Below are 16,506 nucleotides of genomic sequence, written 5' to 3'. Positions count from 1 at the left end.
TGTTATCGAGCGCAAGTTCATTTCCATTTCGACGCGCTTCGAAGTCAACAACAACATTTCCAACTTCTACGTCGAAGAGACCGGGAGGCCTATCTCGACGTAGTCCAGCCCGGAGTCTATGGAAAGGACTCCATTCAAAAATGTCCAAAGTGTGGTGCTAAGTTCCCACACAAGGACCTACACGAGGTGTGCAACCTCTGTTTATCAACTGAACACGAATCCAGGGACTGTGAAGCCTGCGCAGCATTCTCCTCCAAGTCAACGATTAGAAACTGTCGAGCCCGAAGACACGAGGTGTCGAGAATGCAGTCAGAGGCAATGCCGGAGCTGTTCGAGGCCCAGCACCCCGAAGAGGAGGAAGAAGAAGAAGAGGAGGACGAGTCGGGGTCGGAAGTGGATGAGTCTGACGTCGACGTTCATCAAACCGTGAGTGACGATGTCCCCTTACTAAAAAAACGACCCCCGTTTGGTGTCGACCCCCGCCTTCGAGCCCGGTCAGACAACCGAAAAAAGTTTCCGACGCCCCGCCTTCGGGCACGGCAACGAAACCGAAACACTCGGCCTCCCACCATGTCGGATCCGAGAAGCGGTCGACATAGACACCGAAGCTCCATACCAAGGAAGGCTCGCAGTCGAAACATTCCATGTCGAAACCGAAACATGCTTCGACGTCGAAGACTTCCTCGACAACAAAAAAATCTGTTTCTAGCAAACTCTCGGTGCCGAAAACACAAAACACTGACAGTCAGAAGCAAAAGCACCTTCCGGAACCAAAAACTTCAGTACTGACACAGGAGCATCAGAAAGATCCAAAACAAAAGATGGTGACAAAACTACCTAAAAAGAGGAAGAATGAACAGTTGGACGACAAAGCTCCTCCTCCTTAAAAGAGAACAATGGGGACAAATACAACTCCTCCCCTTTCTCCACAACCTAAAGACACACCATCTTCTCCTCTTCCTCACACTCTGCCAGCTATTCCTCCACCTTCTACACCACGACCATCAACACCTCAAACAGATGTAGAAAGTGACACAGGGGAGGGAGAACTTCCTAGGGATGACGACACTGTCCCAGAAGACGCAGACCCATGGGAAGATTATAACGCAGGGTCAGATAATGATAATGACCCTCACCACCTGATGATGATAATACAGGTTTTGCACAGTTAATTATAGGGCAGCAAAATACCACAAGGTAGACTTACATACGGAACCTCAAATAGAGGATTTTTTTTAGAAACACTACCTGCTGCACAAAGAACATCAGGAACACTACCAATGCTTAAGGGTCTCCTCAATCACACATAAGACATATTCAAAGACCCTGTGAGAGCTAGGGTATTAAACCCAAGAATTGATAAAAAATATAAGGCTGCCCCAAAGGACCCAATATTTATCAAGGGACAAATACCTCTGGACTCGCTCGTAGTCATAAACGCTTGTAAGAGAGCAAACTCATTAACTACAGGAGAAGCTCCTCCTCCTGACAAGGAGTCCAAGTTAATAGATACCTCTGGCATCCCTAGCGGCAAACAGCTGGCGCATAGCTAATATGCAAGCGCTACTTGCACATTATGATAGAGCTCATTATGACGAGTTAGAAAAACTCATTACACATCTCCCTAAGGAACATCAAAAAAGGGCAGATCAGCTCATACAAGAAGGGAAGATAATAACTAACACTTCCATTAAGTGCGCCGTAGACGCAGCAGACACTACAGCAAGATCCATAAACACCAGTATCATGTTAAGAAGACATGCATGGCTCAGAGTCTCAGGGTTCAAACAAGAGGTACAAACATCCTTATTGAACCAGCCTTTTGATGAGAAAACACTTTTCGGCACAGGTACAGATGAGACGTTAGAAAAAATGAAAAAGGACACAAACGGCTAAGTCAATGGGAGCATTGCAACAGCCAACTCAAAGGGGTTCCTTTCGTTGGTCCACCTATGGAGGCGGATCAAAGAATAAGGGCACAAGCCAGCAATCTACCTCTTTTACACCTACATCACCCAGAGGTAATTCTAGAGGTAGTTACAGCGGTAACAACAACAAAGGTAGAGGTCGCGGAAATAACAACAACCGCAACTCCCCTACCCCAAATCAGTGACTTCATACAGCTCCCCCAGACCATATAACACCGGTCAGGGTTGACGTCTATCACAGTTCCTACCTGTCTGGGAAAGCATCACTTCAGACAGGTGGGTGAGACAAATTATCCAACATGGTTATTGCCTAGAACTCACAGCTACCCCACCAAACATCCCCCCCCAAACAGCGTCCAATGAGTCAAGATCATTTAACATTGTTAAAGCAGGAAGTACTATCACTGCTACAAAAGCATGCCATAGAGAAGGTTCCACAACATCAACCGGGAACAGGGGTATACTCTCTATACTTCTGTCTTTTTTTGGGAATTAGGGTCTCTAAGGCCAATACTAGACCTCAGACCTTTCAATGCATACATAATTCGGAACATTTCCACATGGTCACGCTCCAACAAGTACTCCCTTTACTGAAGAAAGGGGACTTTCTTTCTACACTGGATCTAAAAGACGCTTACTTTCATATCCCAATTGACAATGCCCACCGGAAATACCTCAGGTTTGTTGTAGAAGGACCACATTATCAGTTCAAAGTCCTTCTGTTTATGGTCACAACAGCACCAAGGGTGTTCACAAAATGCCTAGCAGTGGTTGCAGCTCACCTAAGAAGACCACAAAAACATGTCTTCCCTTACTTGGACGACTGGCTAATAAAGGCCAAATCACAAAAAGAATGTCTTCAAAACACACAAAAAACAATTCAGTTGCTGCACCAGCTAGGGTTTACGGTGAACTACACAAAATCCCACCTGCAACCAAACAGAGTTCAACAATATCTAGGGGCTACTATAGACACAGAAAAAGCCAGAGTATACCCCAATCCAGTTAGGATTCAAACAATGCTCACATTGATTCAAAGATTTCAACCACAACACACAGATTGAGTTTTCATGCAGCTGTTAGGGATGATGTCCTCTTGCATACTGCTAATACCATATGCCAGACTACAGATGCATCCGCTGCAAGAATGTCTAGCAACACAGTGGAATCAGGCTCAAGGTCAGATTACAGATCTGGTGTTTGGAGACGAACGCACACATCACTCTCTGAAGTAGTGGAACACAGCAAACATTTCCAAGGGGTGGTCGTTTCTAGCACCAATTCCACAAGTGATACTAACAGCAGATGCATCGCTCACCGGATGGGGAGCGCATATGGAGAAATATACAGTATAGGGAAGATGGAGTGTACAGCAAAAAAGACTGCACATCAATCATCTAGAACTACTAGCAGTGTTTCTAGCATTAAAAGCTTTTCAAATGCAGATTTTCAACAAAGCAGTCCTGATCAGAACAGACAACATGACAGCAATGTATTATATTAAAAAACATGGGGGGGACACACTCAAGTATCCAGACTAGCGCAGGAGATTTGGAGATGGGCCATTCCACAAAACATCTATCTGTTAGCCGAACACCTACCAGGAGTTCAAAAGTCAGAAAGCAGACATCTTAAGCAGAGAGTCAGAACAAATACACGAATGGGAACTGCACGACCAAATACTGCAGCCATTCTTTCAAAGATGGGGACAACCGGACATAGATCTCTTTGCCACTCATCAGAACGCAAAATGCCGAAGCTTCGCATCCAGGTACCCACACCACATGTCGCAATTCATTATGGATAAATTGGTCCAACAAATTTGCATACGCTTTTCCCCCTCTCCCACTAATTCCATTAGTGGTTCAAAAACTGCAACAACATTCAATGACCATGATACTAGTAGCATCCTCGTGGGCACGACAGCCGTGGTTCACCATGCTCCTGCAACTCTCACAGGTGCCACATCAAAAGTTAATTTAACAACAAGGGGCCCCAAATTAGTCAGCAGGGACCTCGGGGAACATACTTTGTACATGCAACACTGGTCCCATGCATACAGAAAATATAAAGGAATAAAATATAGACAGTCAATCTATATTGCGAGTGACATGTCCAGCCGGACAGTGGTCTTCAAAGTTTACTGAATAAGCACTTCGTTATAATACAAGGAGTACCAGTGTGGAACACAAGCCTGTGCCCAGCACTAACAGAACGGGTACAGAAGGTGGATAAAGAGAGGGAAGATGGGCTTTTTAAGGCAAAGCACGTTTTCTGTCATTAATGCAATTGTACAGAATTTTTAACAAAGCACCCTTCCAACACATAGTAATCACGTTTAAGCATTGGGTGCTCAATAGGTCGACGGCGTTTCGGACCCCCTAGCAAATCACGGAGACCATCATCAGGACATTTCAATGAAAGCCTTAACAATAATTTAGCCTCTAATTGCCGTTGAGCCTCAATCGGGAGACGGCAGTAGGAAGGTGAAGATTGTGCGCGCCCACAATCGAGCGCGTATGTCCGCGGTACAAAGTGGTATCCGTCGGAGCCAGGGGAACCGGGTGAGTCGGTGGGCAGTTGGGGAGCACACACTGAACATACACCAATCGGGCTTCAGACCTGGCCATTGCACTGAAACGGTTATCCTACATATAGTAGATGACGCCCTCTCAGCTCTTGACCGCAATGAAACATGCCTGCTAGTTTTGCTGACCTCTCCTCAGCCTTCGATACGGTTAACCATGACAAAATGCAAAGAAGACTAGAAGACCGGATGGGCTTTTCTGGCACAGTCCTCCTATGGTTCAAATCCTTTCTGGAGAACCGAATACAATCATTCATGTCCAACAAGATCCTCACCCAACCTACTAGGAGTACCTCAAAGCTCTACCCCGTCTCCCACTCTATTCAATCTATATGTTGAACCTCTCACTGACATACTACAACAGGCAAGCATCTTCTACCACATGTACGCGGATGACACCCAACTTTACATCAAAATCACCTCGATGGAAGAGATAAAGTTAATGAATCTAGCTCTTAAAAAAAACTGTAAAATAAAGCAAACTTTGGTAAAATAGTCTGATGTGAGACTTGTAAAAATACAACAAAGAAGGGAAATTTTAAAGCGAGTCAAACAAGCCTGTTTGCTTTCTCAAAGCTTCCCCATGAAGGGGTCTAGATGAAGTTTAAATCCATGACTCTGTTGCTGATACTCTGTAACCCAAAACTTTACTCCTGCACAGAGAACAGTTTGATCAACAAGTGTTGAAGGGAATACCTCAATCCAACCCCACTTCATGAAAAAACTAAATTCCTTGGAGCCTCAAGATCTGATGGAGTAGATTATAGAACCAGGTATCCAGTGTCAAAAATAGAGATTCTGTATAACATTTACTTCAATTGACTGAATAAAAGTTGGTATGCAGTCTTTAGAGGGGACTATTTCAGATGTTACTTGATAGATTAAAACAAATAACAAATACTGAACTTAAAAATAAACATTCTATTAAAATCAAGGAAGCATGATTGAGATGCACAGAAACCGGGAGAGATGCAAGAACAAGCATCTCTCAAAAAGCTATCATTAAACCTTTATAGAACAAGCTACCACTGGTTCCTCTTTTCTTTACTACCTGTTACATTAGAGTTCCTGAAAAGGGTGGTAACAGTGGAACACAGACTCTATATTCCTGATTCCAGACTGCCTGGTTGGCAGTGGCGACAGAGGAGCTAAAGAAGAGAATTAGGATGGGGTGTAACATTGCATGAAGCCTCGATGAGCATTACATGTCGCAGACCCTGGTGATATTACGGTTCCTGTGCATTTAGTGGTGATTTTGTTGGGACTTGGAGATTCCTTGACTTGTTGCTCAGTTCTTTACATGGGTTAAGATCATTTGGGAGATTTTTGGGTTGGGAGGTGTACCGGTACCCCTTTTTTAGGTCTCGGCTACAGCATTGCTTTAGCAATGCTTGTTTGTCAAGATTATAGTAAGGCTTTCAAAAGTCTACCCAAACCGCAGATTGGGTACAGTTCGTGAGCCAGGCGCATGCACATCGCCAGCCACATCGCACACCATACCATTTGTCTGAGCCTCAGCATCAGATTTCAAAGGAATGCGCTCCCCCGCCACAGCAATGCCGAGAGCTTGTTTTCGAGGGTGAATATCATTGAAAAGAGGCTGGCACTTACCATGTGCGGGGGAGTTGGAGGGTGTGCAATTAGGTGCGTGGACAGATACCCCGTGTGCGCCGCTGCTTACGCCTTTGTTCTGAGACCATATGACTTCAAACATGGCCAAACAATCATCACAATGTTGGTGAAAAACACATTTAGAGTTTAGACACAAGTGACAACATACACTAAAGTCACAGGCTTCAGTTGAAATTCGCGAAACCCACGGCCCCTGACAGATTCGGAGCCCCCACCATCCATGTTTCTTTCTTCCGGTGCCTCTGCGCGCAATGGTAGCGTGCGCTGACCTCCCTGCGGTTATAGCCACCGTTCTGTTAGTAACAGTCGTTTTAAGTGCAGAAATATTTTATCACAGCTCAGGCAACCTAGGACATTGATGCCCCGTGTTTTTGTTTACAAATGTAGCATGAAAGAAACAAAGAAACCTAGTACGGAATTAGCTAGGCAGTCGGAAAAAACAGCATTTTATTATTTTTTGACCCCCCCCCTTTTTTTTTTCCTCTTTTGAAAATGAGGAATGTGGCTGTAAAAACCCGTTGTAACAACGAACAAGGGTTTTAAGGTTCTCTAGTTTACCTTAAAATCCCCACCCAGTACGTTGCAGGCACCGCTCTCCGTTGGCTATGAAGATTAATGCGCGTGCAGCGCGGACTCTAAGGCAGACTTCAGAGGACCCGTGCTTGCAGCCCCGGGCCCCGCTGGGGGTAATGAGGCTTTTGCCCAGAAGATTTATTGCTGCCGAGTGAGATGAGTGTGCTACTTGGCAGATCAAAGCGCCGGAAAAATACTCCCATCATGACTTTTACAAAGATTTACATTTTAATCTCTACTACTACCCCCGGTCAGCCCGTATAATATATTCGATTTAATAGCTAGGAGTGCCGTTTCCAGTTTCTATTTTTGTCGGCGTTTATCATTTGGCTTTATGGTAAATTATTTATTTTTGGTTTTTCTGTGATTCAAATGTGATCCTGAGGAATGGCCGAGTAGCACAGAAACTAGCATATGAACACAACATTTCACTAAAACTAGCACAGTTCATTATGATGTAGAGATTTAGGATATTGGAACTTTAGGGTGTAACTGAAGGTTTTTAGGTAAGAGGAAGAGGTATGATACATATAATACATTGAGGATGGGAGAAAGAAGGGGCGGGTGTACTGCATTGGATGGAGGCTTTGAGGTAAATATAGCAAAAAGAATATTGAATATTTATGAAAATGGCAGGTTTGGTTCTGAAATTGGCCATCTGATTACACTGGACCTCTTCAGTGCGCGAGTGTTGTCTTGGTTCGCGTGCGTTATCTGCATACTCTAATTCATCTCATTTGTATAAAGAGTGGCATGATGAGTTGGCCAAGAGCACACCATGCACCACTAGGTACTTAGAGTTAGTAGTGCTGGGAGTGAGCCACTGTTAATGGCTATATGAACAACTTCTTATGTGCAGGAACTTCTATGCAAATGTTAGGCTGCAAGTGAATAAATAAAAGAGCATATTGGTTAATAATAGTTATTTAGGGTGTTCAACCTACCGATAATATATTTCAACAATTAATCAGATACATAGCCAAAGGAGACGTTTTTAAACACATTCAAGGGAGGCAGTGACATTAAACAGCTTTCCAAGGTGAATTGTTTCAGCACAACCTTCACTTAACAGCTTTGCTCTTACCACGTCTAGCAGATGATGGTGGAGTTGTGTGATTCTTAAAACTATCGACGTCCAAGGTATCTAATTAATAATTTTCCACGATTTGCCCAGTGGTCTGACATGGGATTCTTGTAAGGATTTTAAATGAGGCTTGAGTTTCTGGTAGCCCTACACCAAAAACGCCCTCACTCTATTGCTCGCCCTCACTGTGTCTGTCTATCGCCCTCCCTGTGTCTGTCTATCGCATCATCACAGCATCACTCGGCACCACCACAACATCACTATGCGCTACCACAGCATCACTGAACGCCAAAGCATAACTCGTCGCCACCACAACATCACTCAGTGCTACCAAAGCATCAATCTGCAATCATTCAACAACAACTGGTTCAAATATGTTCGCTCAATGTTTTAAGCTTCATTACAAATGTCACAAAAAGATGTTAGTATTTCATTTCTGTTCTTGGATTTTTCGTCACAATAAAATACACTGTACATTATCTTCACAAAAGTTATTTACAAAACTTTAAGCTATTGCCATTATAAATTACAATAACTTATGTAAGTATTAATTATGTAAATTTTTTTAAAGCCATTGTTTGTAATATCAATAAATCTAAGTCACGTAAATACAACACATATTGCATTACAAATGCTATAGGTGTCACATTTGCGAAAGTTATAACTATTGGCATTGTAAATGACAAAGCACCTAATTTCGCTATTTTCAAAACAACACATAAATAAAACATTTGTCATTTACAATAACAGTAGCTCAAACTTCCCTAATGCGAGACCTATATGCATTGTAAATGCTTGTCCTTGATAACGGAAGTCCATGCTCCCTGCAGAGAGTTATATTAGATCTAACCACAAAAGATGCTTGTATTCTTGTTTTTCCTATGATGCCAACAAAAAGGATTCACGCTTAAATATTGTACCTGAGCTGTAACAGTACTTGTGTCAGACATGAACAATCTAAGAATGGCATCTGATGTCAGTGGTGTAAATCCCATAATATTCATTGACCCCATCAAACCAATGGCATGAATACGTTATTTTCTCTCTAGTAAAACTCGAACATAGATCTCATCCTCTTCCCCTTCTAAGGCCCTCGTACTAACCCCATGGTTACTCTTGCTTTCTTCTCTTATTTTAAATAGTAATGTTTTAAATTCTAGCTCAGCCTGTTCAGTCCTTAGGCTTCTATTTCCTCATTTCAATTACCACGCCTAGCTCCTGGTTGAGCTTGGGTGTCTCAGTTAGAAGTTCCAGTGTGCCAGATGGAAATCCAGGATTGTCTGAAGAATATCACCGATAACACCGAACTCAAGATTCCTTACATTACACCTCCACTCCTGTATTTAAACAAAATGGGAGGGTCCTCGCCCACTGAAGTAGGTTCTTTCAGAAGTGCCAGCCAGCCAGGTGACTACTTTCTCTATCCATAAACTTGCTAGCTCCCCTAACCTGTTAAAATAAAAATGTTTTTTTGGCTACTTGATCCTGAGAACAAATGTTTCAGTCTAAAAGTTCATGATGTTTATTACGATGTCAAACATAAGGGCGTCACTTGTGTAGTTGCCAAGCCATTATAAATTATATGTATTCACGTACATGAATGCCAGCAATTATAAATAAAGTTCTTTTTTTAAAATGGTTTGGTGGCAGAGGCTAGTGCTCCACACCTGCACTCACTAATCCTCCATCTTAGATTTGAGGAGGACTTTCTAACATTCCAAAAAGCACTTCTGACACGTACAAGTCTTCAGCCAAATCTAACTCGGATGTCTAATCTCGCCTGTGGATTTTAGAAAGAGTAAGCTTTCCTGTGTGTGAACACTATTTTTACACCATGTTGCCATCCATTGCCTCATCAGGTCAATAACTTCTAAGTCATTATTTATTCCGCTCACTTTAGGTAATATTACGATAATTATAAAAACGCAATAAGTTTGTTTTCTAACTCCAATATTAATAGAATTGTTTTTAAATAACTTCTTAAAGATATGCTACCTTAACTACAATACATTTAATGATTTGTAAAGCTTTGACGATGTAAATGACATGCTGCTTAAAACGTGTTGTAAATATAAGTCTATGTAAGTGATCCATAGTTAAGGTAACATACCACCAGTGGGTAATAATGCTATGCTTAATCCTATGTCCTCAATTTGCTGACAGTGTTTTCTGATGCCAGTATGCAAATCAGGAGAGCATGTGCACATGAATGTAGACTAAAGTGATCTGTAGGGGAATTGTAAAGGGCCAAACAAGAAAGTGTTCTTACAATTTTCTTTGCATTTGCAGTCGTTCTCTGAATACTCAAAACAAGGGCTTCTGGCCCTGGAGATCTGCTCAGATGGTATCGATGCAGGGAAGGAAAGCCATGCTCGGATTCTTGTGCGTCCTTGGACTGGCTGTCATCGTATGTACTTTGCTTGTCTACGCCCTTATCGGGGAAGGAGGAGTCTTCATCAACACAAACACCAAGAAGGTTGGCTTCCTTTCCTTCTGTCTGTGGAACGAAACCAAGGGGAAGCTCTCCTGTGAGCCTCATTTTGATGATCTGAAGAGGCATGGCATTGTCTACCCAACAGGAGTCGCTATTGGGTCAGTCTTGGGCTTCTGCTCTCTGCCCATCTATGTATTTGTTCCACTGACACTGCTTTTTGGCCAGTTGGGTCAGTCACGATCTACATGGAAGCTGGCTTTGGGGCTGTCTGCCATCACCTTCCTGAGTTTGTCTATTGGCATTGGCACATTCCTGCTGTTTGCTGGGGAACTGATTGAGGCGTCCCAGCTAGGCTATGGTTTTCTGGCCCTTATTGCAGCAGACTCCATGGTGCTGCTACAGGGAGTTGCAGCCTTTCGAATTCTGCCTTGGTTTACGGCGGAGGAGTACGTGGAGGACAAAGTTTAGATCCAAGTGCAAATTTAGAAACACTGTGTGGCACATTGCAAATGTCCTTTTACTTTCCAGGAACTTATTTGTAGGAAATTGGGTTATTGGGTGTTTGGCCTTCACTAGTTAAATGTTCATAATTATCTCTTACCGGAAACCAAGCCCCCTCCCCCCCCATTTTTGTGCTCGACTCATGGTAGCCGAGCAGTCCAAGGCGTACTCGTGGGAGGGGGTGTGGGCTACTAATCGCCTTTCACTGGCAAGCAGTAATAACACTCAATAAATAATTGTCAGTGCTTTTTATTTAGGAAAGAAATTACATCTTTTACACACACTACTAAATACTAATTGGTAACTTATAAATATCTACTTAGTCAGATGGAAAATACCTTAGATGACAGTATGAAATCACATCTGACCACGAAATGGTCCTGACCTCCGCAATCGCAGTACCCCCTCCCCCCCCTCCCCCCCCCCCACCTACACCTACACCAGGTAAGACATCACAGTATACGGGGACATCACTAAGCCAGTCTATTGGCTTTGTCAACGGGGGAACCATACTGCATGAACCATAAACCACATGTTAAAAACGACTTTTGTACGTAAATGCAATCCTCAATAACAATCATGTGTAAATGCTCTAATTAATGTTAATAAAGCATATATACTTTGACAAGTATTCACACTCAACATCATTATATCAATGAAGCATTTACAAATGAATATACTTTCAAACCATGAAAATCCAATCATGAAAACAGCCTCTTGACGCTACCTTTCTTAAACATCTTCAGGCCACAATATATGCAGCCATAAAACAAGCCCTTAGAGGGCGTTGCATCCCAGCTATCGAGCAAAAGCTTAGGAGTGCTTTAAAAACCTGGGACAATGAGTGGTCATGGTTTCCTGGATACTGTAGACATAAAGTCAGTTCTTAAATAATACTCCTGGGGGGCTGCTGTCCCTTCATCAGCCCCCCACAACACTTGCTATTCAGAAAGATATGCACAAAGGAGGACATGGGGCACTCCAGCCTAGAACAGGGACTTGCTTTTCTGCTGCGCTGGGGAGAGATGCTTTTTGTTTTCTTTGGCATGCGGCCTTGTGCTTTGCGTCTCTTTCCTGCCTCTTTCGGTTGAGGGGTGCCCAGGACCCCAATGCCTACAGAATATTGGGAGGTTAACGCAGCAGCGTGTGCACTCAATAATCAAACTTGAGGAGAATCACAGAGTGAAATCACATAATCAAATGTTTACAATGCGTGTATAAGGTGAAAGGCCCTGCACGACCTTTGAGCTGAAAACCTACAGAATATTGGGGGCAGGCGAGGGAGCCTATCCCTTGTTGTGCCGCCTGCTCCCGCGCAGTCCGCACTTCGTGTGTGACCGCAGGAGCCTGCAGCTTCTCCTTCCCTGCCCGCTCGTGCAGGCAGGAATCTCTGCTCGTAGTGACCACCTGCTCCACCCCATGGACACAGGAGCAGGCAGGGATCCCCAACCCCCCCACCCCACCTTCTTCCCCCCAGGTCCTGGCCCATTCTGGGGGTAATTTCAGAAAAGGCAACGGAACCCCATGCGTTCTGTTGTAGGAAAGGGTCAAATGTCGCCGATCTTCAAAACCCCATAACTCTGGCCTCAGACTTATCTGGACGCTCTTGGACTCCTTTTGCTCCTGGTGACTAGTTCCAGCCACCACAGGCAGTTTTAGCTGACATCCATGGTGGTGTAATCCACTGGGAGCGTGTTCTTCTGGCTCCATATTCTAGCACACACCCCAGGTCTTTGTCTCTGAGCGCAGAAGTCCAGGGTTTTTTCCCAACTAGTCCTCAGAAGGTGTAAGGGGCCAGCCTCACTTGGGCCTTGGGGATACTCAATGGTCCAGGGGTCAATTGGGGCAGAGTACGTAGTCCTTTTTGAGCATCAAGGGGTTCCTTCATTCATTCATTCATTTGTGCATGGAACCCCCCCCGAGTCCAGCAGCACGACATCACCCACCAAGAAAGAGCCCCTCCTGCCTCTCCACCCCCATTGTGCAAGAGTTTTTGATGGGGAGTGGAAGGATCCAGATGCTAGGCATCCCTGGCCAATCCTAGGAGTCATTAGTCAAATGTCCTCTGGGCCTCAGGTCCGCCCCTTGCTGACATCAAAGCCAGGGTCTTTCTCACCAAATCTCGAAAGAGGAGCTGTTTCCTGTGTTGGCTCCAGAGGTCTGGGCTCCCTCCTTTGTTTACTGGGCTTGGGCTGGCTGATCCCTGGCACAGTGTGACAGCTGATTGATTGATGTGAATCCTTCCTCCCCACCCCTTTTAATCTCAGGAGCTAAGTGAAGTACTGTTGATCGCTCGCTTTGTGTGGGCAAACCTTTGTTCTTGCTGGTGGAGAGAAATGTAATTGCTTGACACAGCAAGGTGACAAAATGCCTGAACTCTGATCCTGAACCAGAGAAATGACATTTCTAGATGACTCATTAGTGGTACAAATATATCTTTTTGGAACTTGCAAATATGATTTTCTCGCACAGGTTACACCCCATTTTCATATGTGACTGGACTTTGTAGGCCAAAGTGAAGCGAGACTGTACTCTAAGGCAGTTTCCCTCTGCATGTATAACAAGTGTCACTACAGGCAAAACAGTAAATCACACTGACTTTCCCTATTAATGTACACTAACATTATCAGGCCTACCCCAGGTCAATATCTGATCCCGCAGAGTGCCTTCTGCTCTAGGGTACCTGTGCGCAGTTACTGGGTGATGCATGTCAGTCACACATGTTCACAAGTGCCCCATAGCCATGCTGCATTGCAGAGGCCTTATCTTAAAAGGCGGACTCTGGCGGTCAGCACACACAATTCATTTGCAATGTTATTACCATGGGTGAGACGTGTATTGAGACTTGACCACCGTAAAAAGTCTAAAACAAGGCGATGCAAAAATTTAGCGGTACTGAAAATATGAAATTGGCGGATCCCAATTGCAACATTATTCTTAGTCTAAAGTAAAATAAAAGCTCTTGACCCATTTCCCCAAGAAATTTGAACATATGGTTTTGATATATTTGGTTCCTCTATGCACTGGGCGTTTCAGGCTAATGCAAAAGCACAGACCTACCAAGAGGTGGTCCCACTAGCCTTGTTTGGTTTCTGTAACTGTGATTTGAAGACCCTGCTGAATGAAATGTAAGGATTTCATTAATACGAATAAAGTAAACGAGGGCAGTAAGTTTATAATCGGTTTAGTGCCCAAAAAGAACTTTAGGCAGATTTGTGGGCACTGAATGGGATCTACACTTCTAGTGCTGTTATACTTCAGTCTTTTCACTTCCCTGTGTATCTTGGTGAATGAATATTACCCTTAACGTGTTACTATTTTTCATGACTTTTTCCTCCCATTCAACTAGTATCATTTTTATGTTTTGGTCTCCTGACTGGTGTAGGTCTTAAAGCATTCTTGGGGTTATGTTGTTCTTTATGACCTTCATTTGTGTGATTGGCTAAGTACTTAGTAGCTAGAGGCCCCCCAAGTAATGGTGCCTGTTGGGCCACTTGTGCTCTTCTCACGACTCTAAAATTTAGCTTTTCATCTGTGTTTCTTCCTCTAGACAATGCCTAATTTGTCTTCGTAGATGGCATTTTGTATTCCAGTATCCACGAAGTGATTTTTAAAGATAAGACTATTCAAATTATTGAGTTCCGTCACCAAGGCACAGCCACTTTTGGGATGAATACAGTCCACCTGCCTGGTAATGGCTAATACATTTGCTTGAAACAGCGTTATGATAGACACTGGCATTCCTGTGTGTCTGGTAAGATTGATGGCAGTGCTGCGTTCCGTAAAATAGAATTTAATAAACAAAATTGGTGACATTAAATATTGATTGAATTTTATATTCGCATTAGTCTGCAAATATGTTATTGATAATTGTCACGTTTCAGCACATCCGCACTTTATATTTTTATTTTCTTTGTCCGATATATGCAACATTGCTTTTTATATGTATACAACATTGAATTTATCTGAAATGCACGTATTTAAAATAAAGATAAATTACAATCAGATAAATAAAGTGCTCCACACCTCAAAATGTTTTTTAGTTTGATTTGTGAATTTCTCCATGGAAATCTGCCATCTAAGAAGGTCGTACATTATACACATTTGTATAGTGACTTGTCCAATTGTCCCTTTATAACCTAGTCTGAATTCATTTCTATAACCTCGTCTGACCCCATTCTATATACAGGTTATTTATCTTGAAAAGCAGATTTAGTATGGGGCAGCTGCAGCTATGGGGTATCGCTCGGTGCAAAGAGATTGTAATATTTTCATGTCAGATTCAGTCAAACAGCTATGCACCACTATGACCTTGAGTTTGCATGACAATTCACTGAGGTGCAAAATCATCCTTGGTGCAATAACCAGGGACCCCACTCGGCAAGTCTGGGCATTAAGCTTGCCTCATCTCTACAACGGCCCCCCACAGACGCCGGGGATGCCTGGCTCCACCTTGGAGATACCCAGAAGGGACCATCTCACAGGGAAAGCCAGGACGGGTTCCCCAGCAGTCTTCAGCGGCAGGACGCTTACGGGCAGCAGTGCGCTTTACAAATCCAGCACATTTACATTTACATTTTACATAGCAATGTGAGCATTGAAAAGCTTTATAAGCATGAAAAGCAATAATGAGCAAAATCATTTAGGTTCAAAGGTCACTTTTAGGTGCAAAGTAATCAGAATTGTGGTATCACATGTAGGAGCAAAATTATATTCGATGCAAATTCATCATTGGTGCAACTCAAGCAGAAGTGCCTTAGGTGCAAAAACATATTTAAGAGGAAAAATAACGATTATGTGCACAAACCTACGGGTCCAAATTCACCCCTTGTGCAAAGACAACAAGTGTGTGGTATTATATTTAGGTGCAAAATAACTTCGCACCGAGAGAAAATGTGGTAAGAGGTCACATTAGATGTAAATGGTCTGCATTGCTCCTGTTTGGTTCACAGGAATATTAAGGTGCTAAATCCTATTCGTGTGCAAACTTGCGTTTAGGTGGAAAATCACTATGGATGCAAAGTAAACTGCACCGTGGGATCACATTAAGGTGCAAAATCACAACAAGGTGCAAACATATCCTTTATGTAGCATTAGGAGGAACGTGGATTTACCACATCTAGGAACAAAACATGTTGCTGCAAAATGACATTTAGGTTAATTTAATTGGTGTACAAATGATTTGCAGTAACAGTTTTATCATTAGTGTTATGAAAATGTATTTGGATCAGCACATAATGCATATATTTTGAGAAGGAGCATTTTCCATGCATTATAATGACTAGTGATCGACAGACACTGAATGGTTGTGTCCGCTTCCAAAAACTGTCAGAACTGGTGTCTCCAGGGGATCTTGTCTTTTGGGGCTTTCTTCATATTTTTTTTTTCTTTTTTCAGTTTGTGTGGAACAGTATTACCCCAAACGTTTCTTCTATGCTGCGATTGAAGCTGTTTGCATACGCCTGTGATTTTCAGAGCTTGCCAATATTATTAACACAGTGCACTTAGTAGTGAAAATATTCTGGGTTCACACAACAGACTAGCTGATTCCATCTGCTACAGCAGGTACTGAACGAGAGACATTTTTAGGACTATAAGTTCCAGAATACCAAGTACCAGGAAACTTGACAGCTCTGACTAATGCAAGAAACTTGTAGAAGTCTTGTTGTTTATGCTTCATTACATTCGCTTGCGTATCATAAGAATGTCTTCAGTCAGTCAGTCAGCCAGAGAGGATGTAGGACTCCGGGGCAAGGATGCTCATCTA

The 16,506-nt window shown here is 43.1% G+C and overlaps 1 protein-coding gene across 2 annotated transcripts in view; it reads left to right on the top strand.

The window, feature by feature from the left end:
* TMEM140 (transmembrane protein 140) overlaps nt 1-14,772 on the top strand; it is a 135,186-nt gene extending 120,414 nt beyond the window's left edge. Inside the window, exons 5-6 of one of the 2 annotated variants that reach the window (XM_086953006.1) lie at nt 10,094-12,174; nt 12,251-14,772. In XM_086953006.1, the coding sequence (XP_086809132.1) occupies nt 10,094-10,706 (613 nt within the window). In that variant the 3' untranslated portion in view covers nt 10,707-12,174; nt 12,251-14,772. Of the gene's footprint in view, nt 1-10,093 lie in introns of both variants that reach the window. The other variant, XM_086953005.1, reaches the window with a different exon arrangement.
* The last annotated feature ends 1,734 nt before the right edge of the window (nt 14,773-16,506 follow it).

This window comes from Lissotriton vulgaris, chromosome 1_2 (assembly GCF_964263255.1).
Source record: "Lissotriton vulgaris chromosome 1_2, aLisVul1.2, whole genome shotgun sequence".
NCBI lineage: Eukaryota > Metazoa > Chordata > Amphibia > Caudata > Salamandridae > Lissotriton > Lissotriton vulgaris.
Note: the sequence above shows the minus strand (reverse complement) of the source record. Positions and strands in the feature narration are given on the sequence as shown.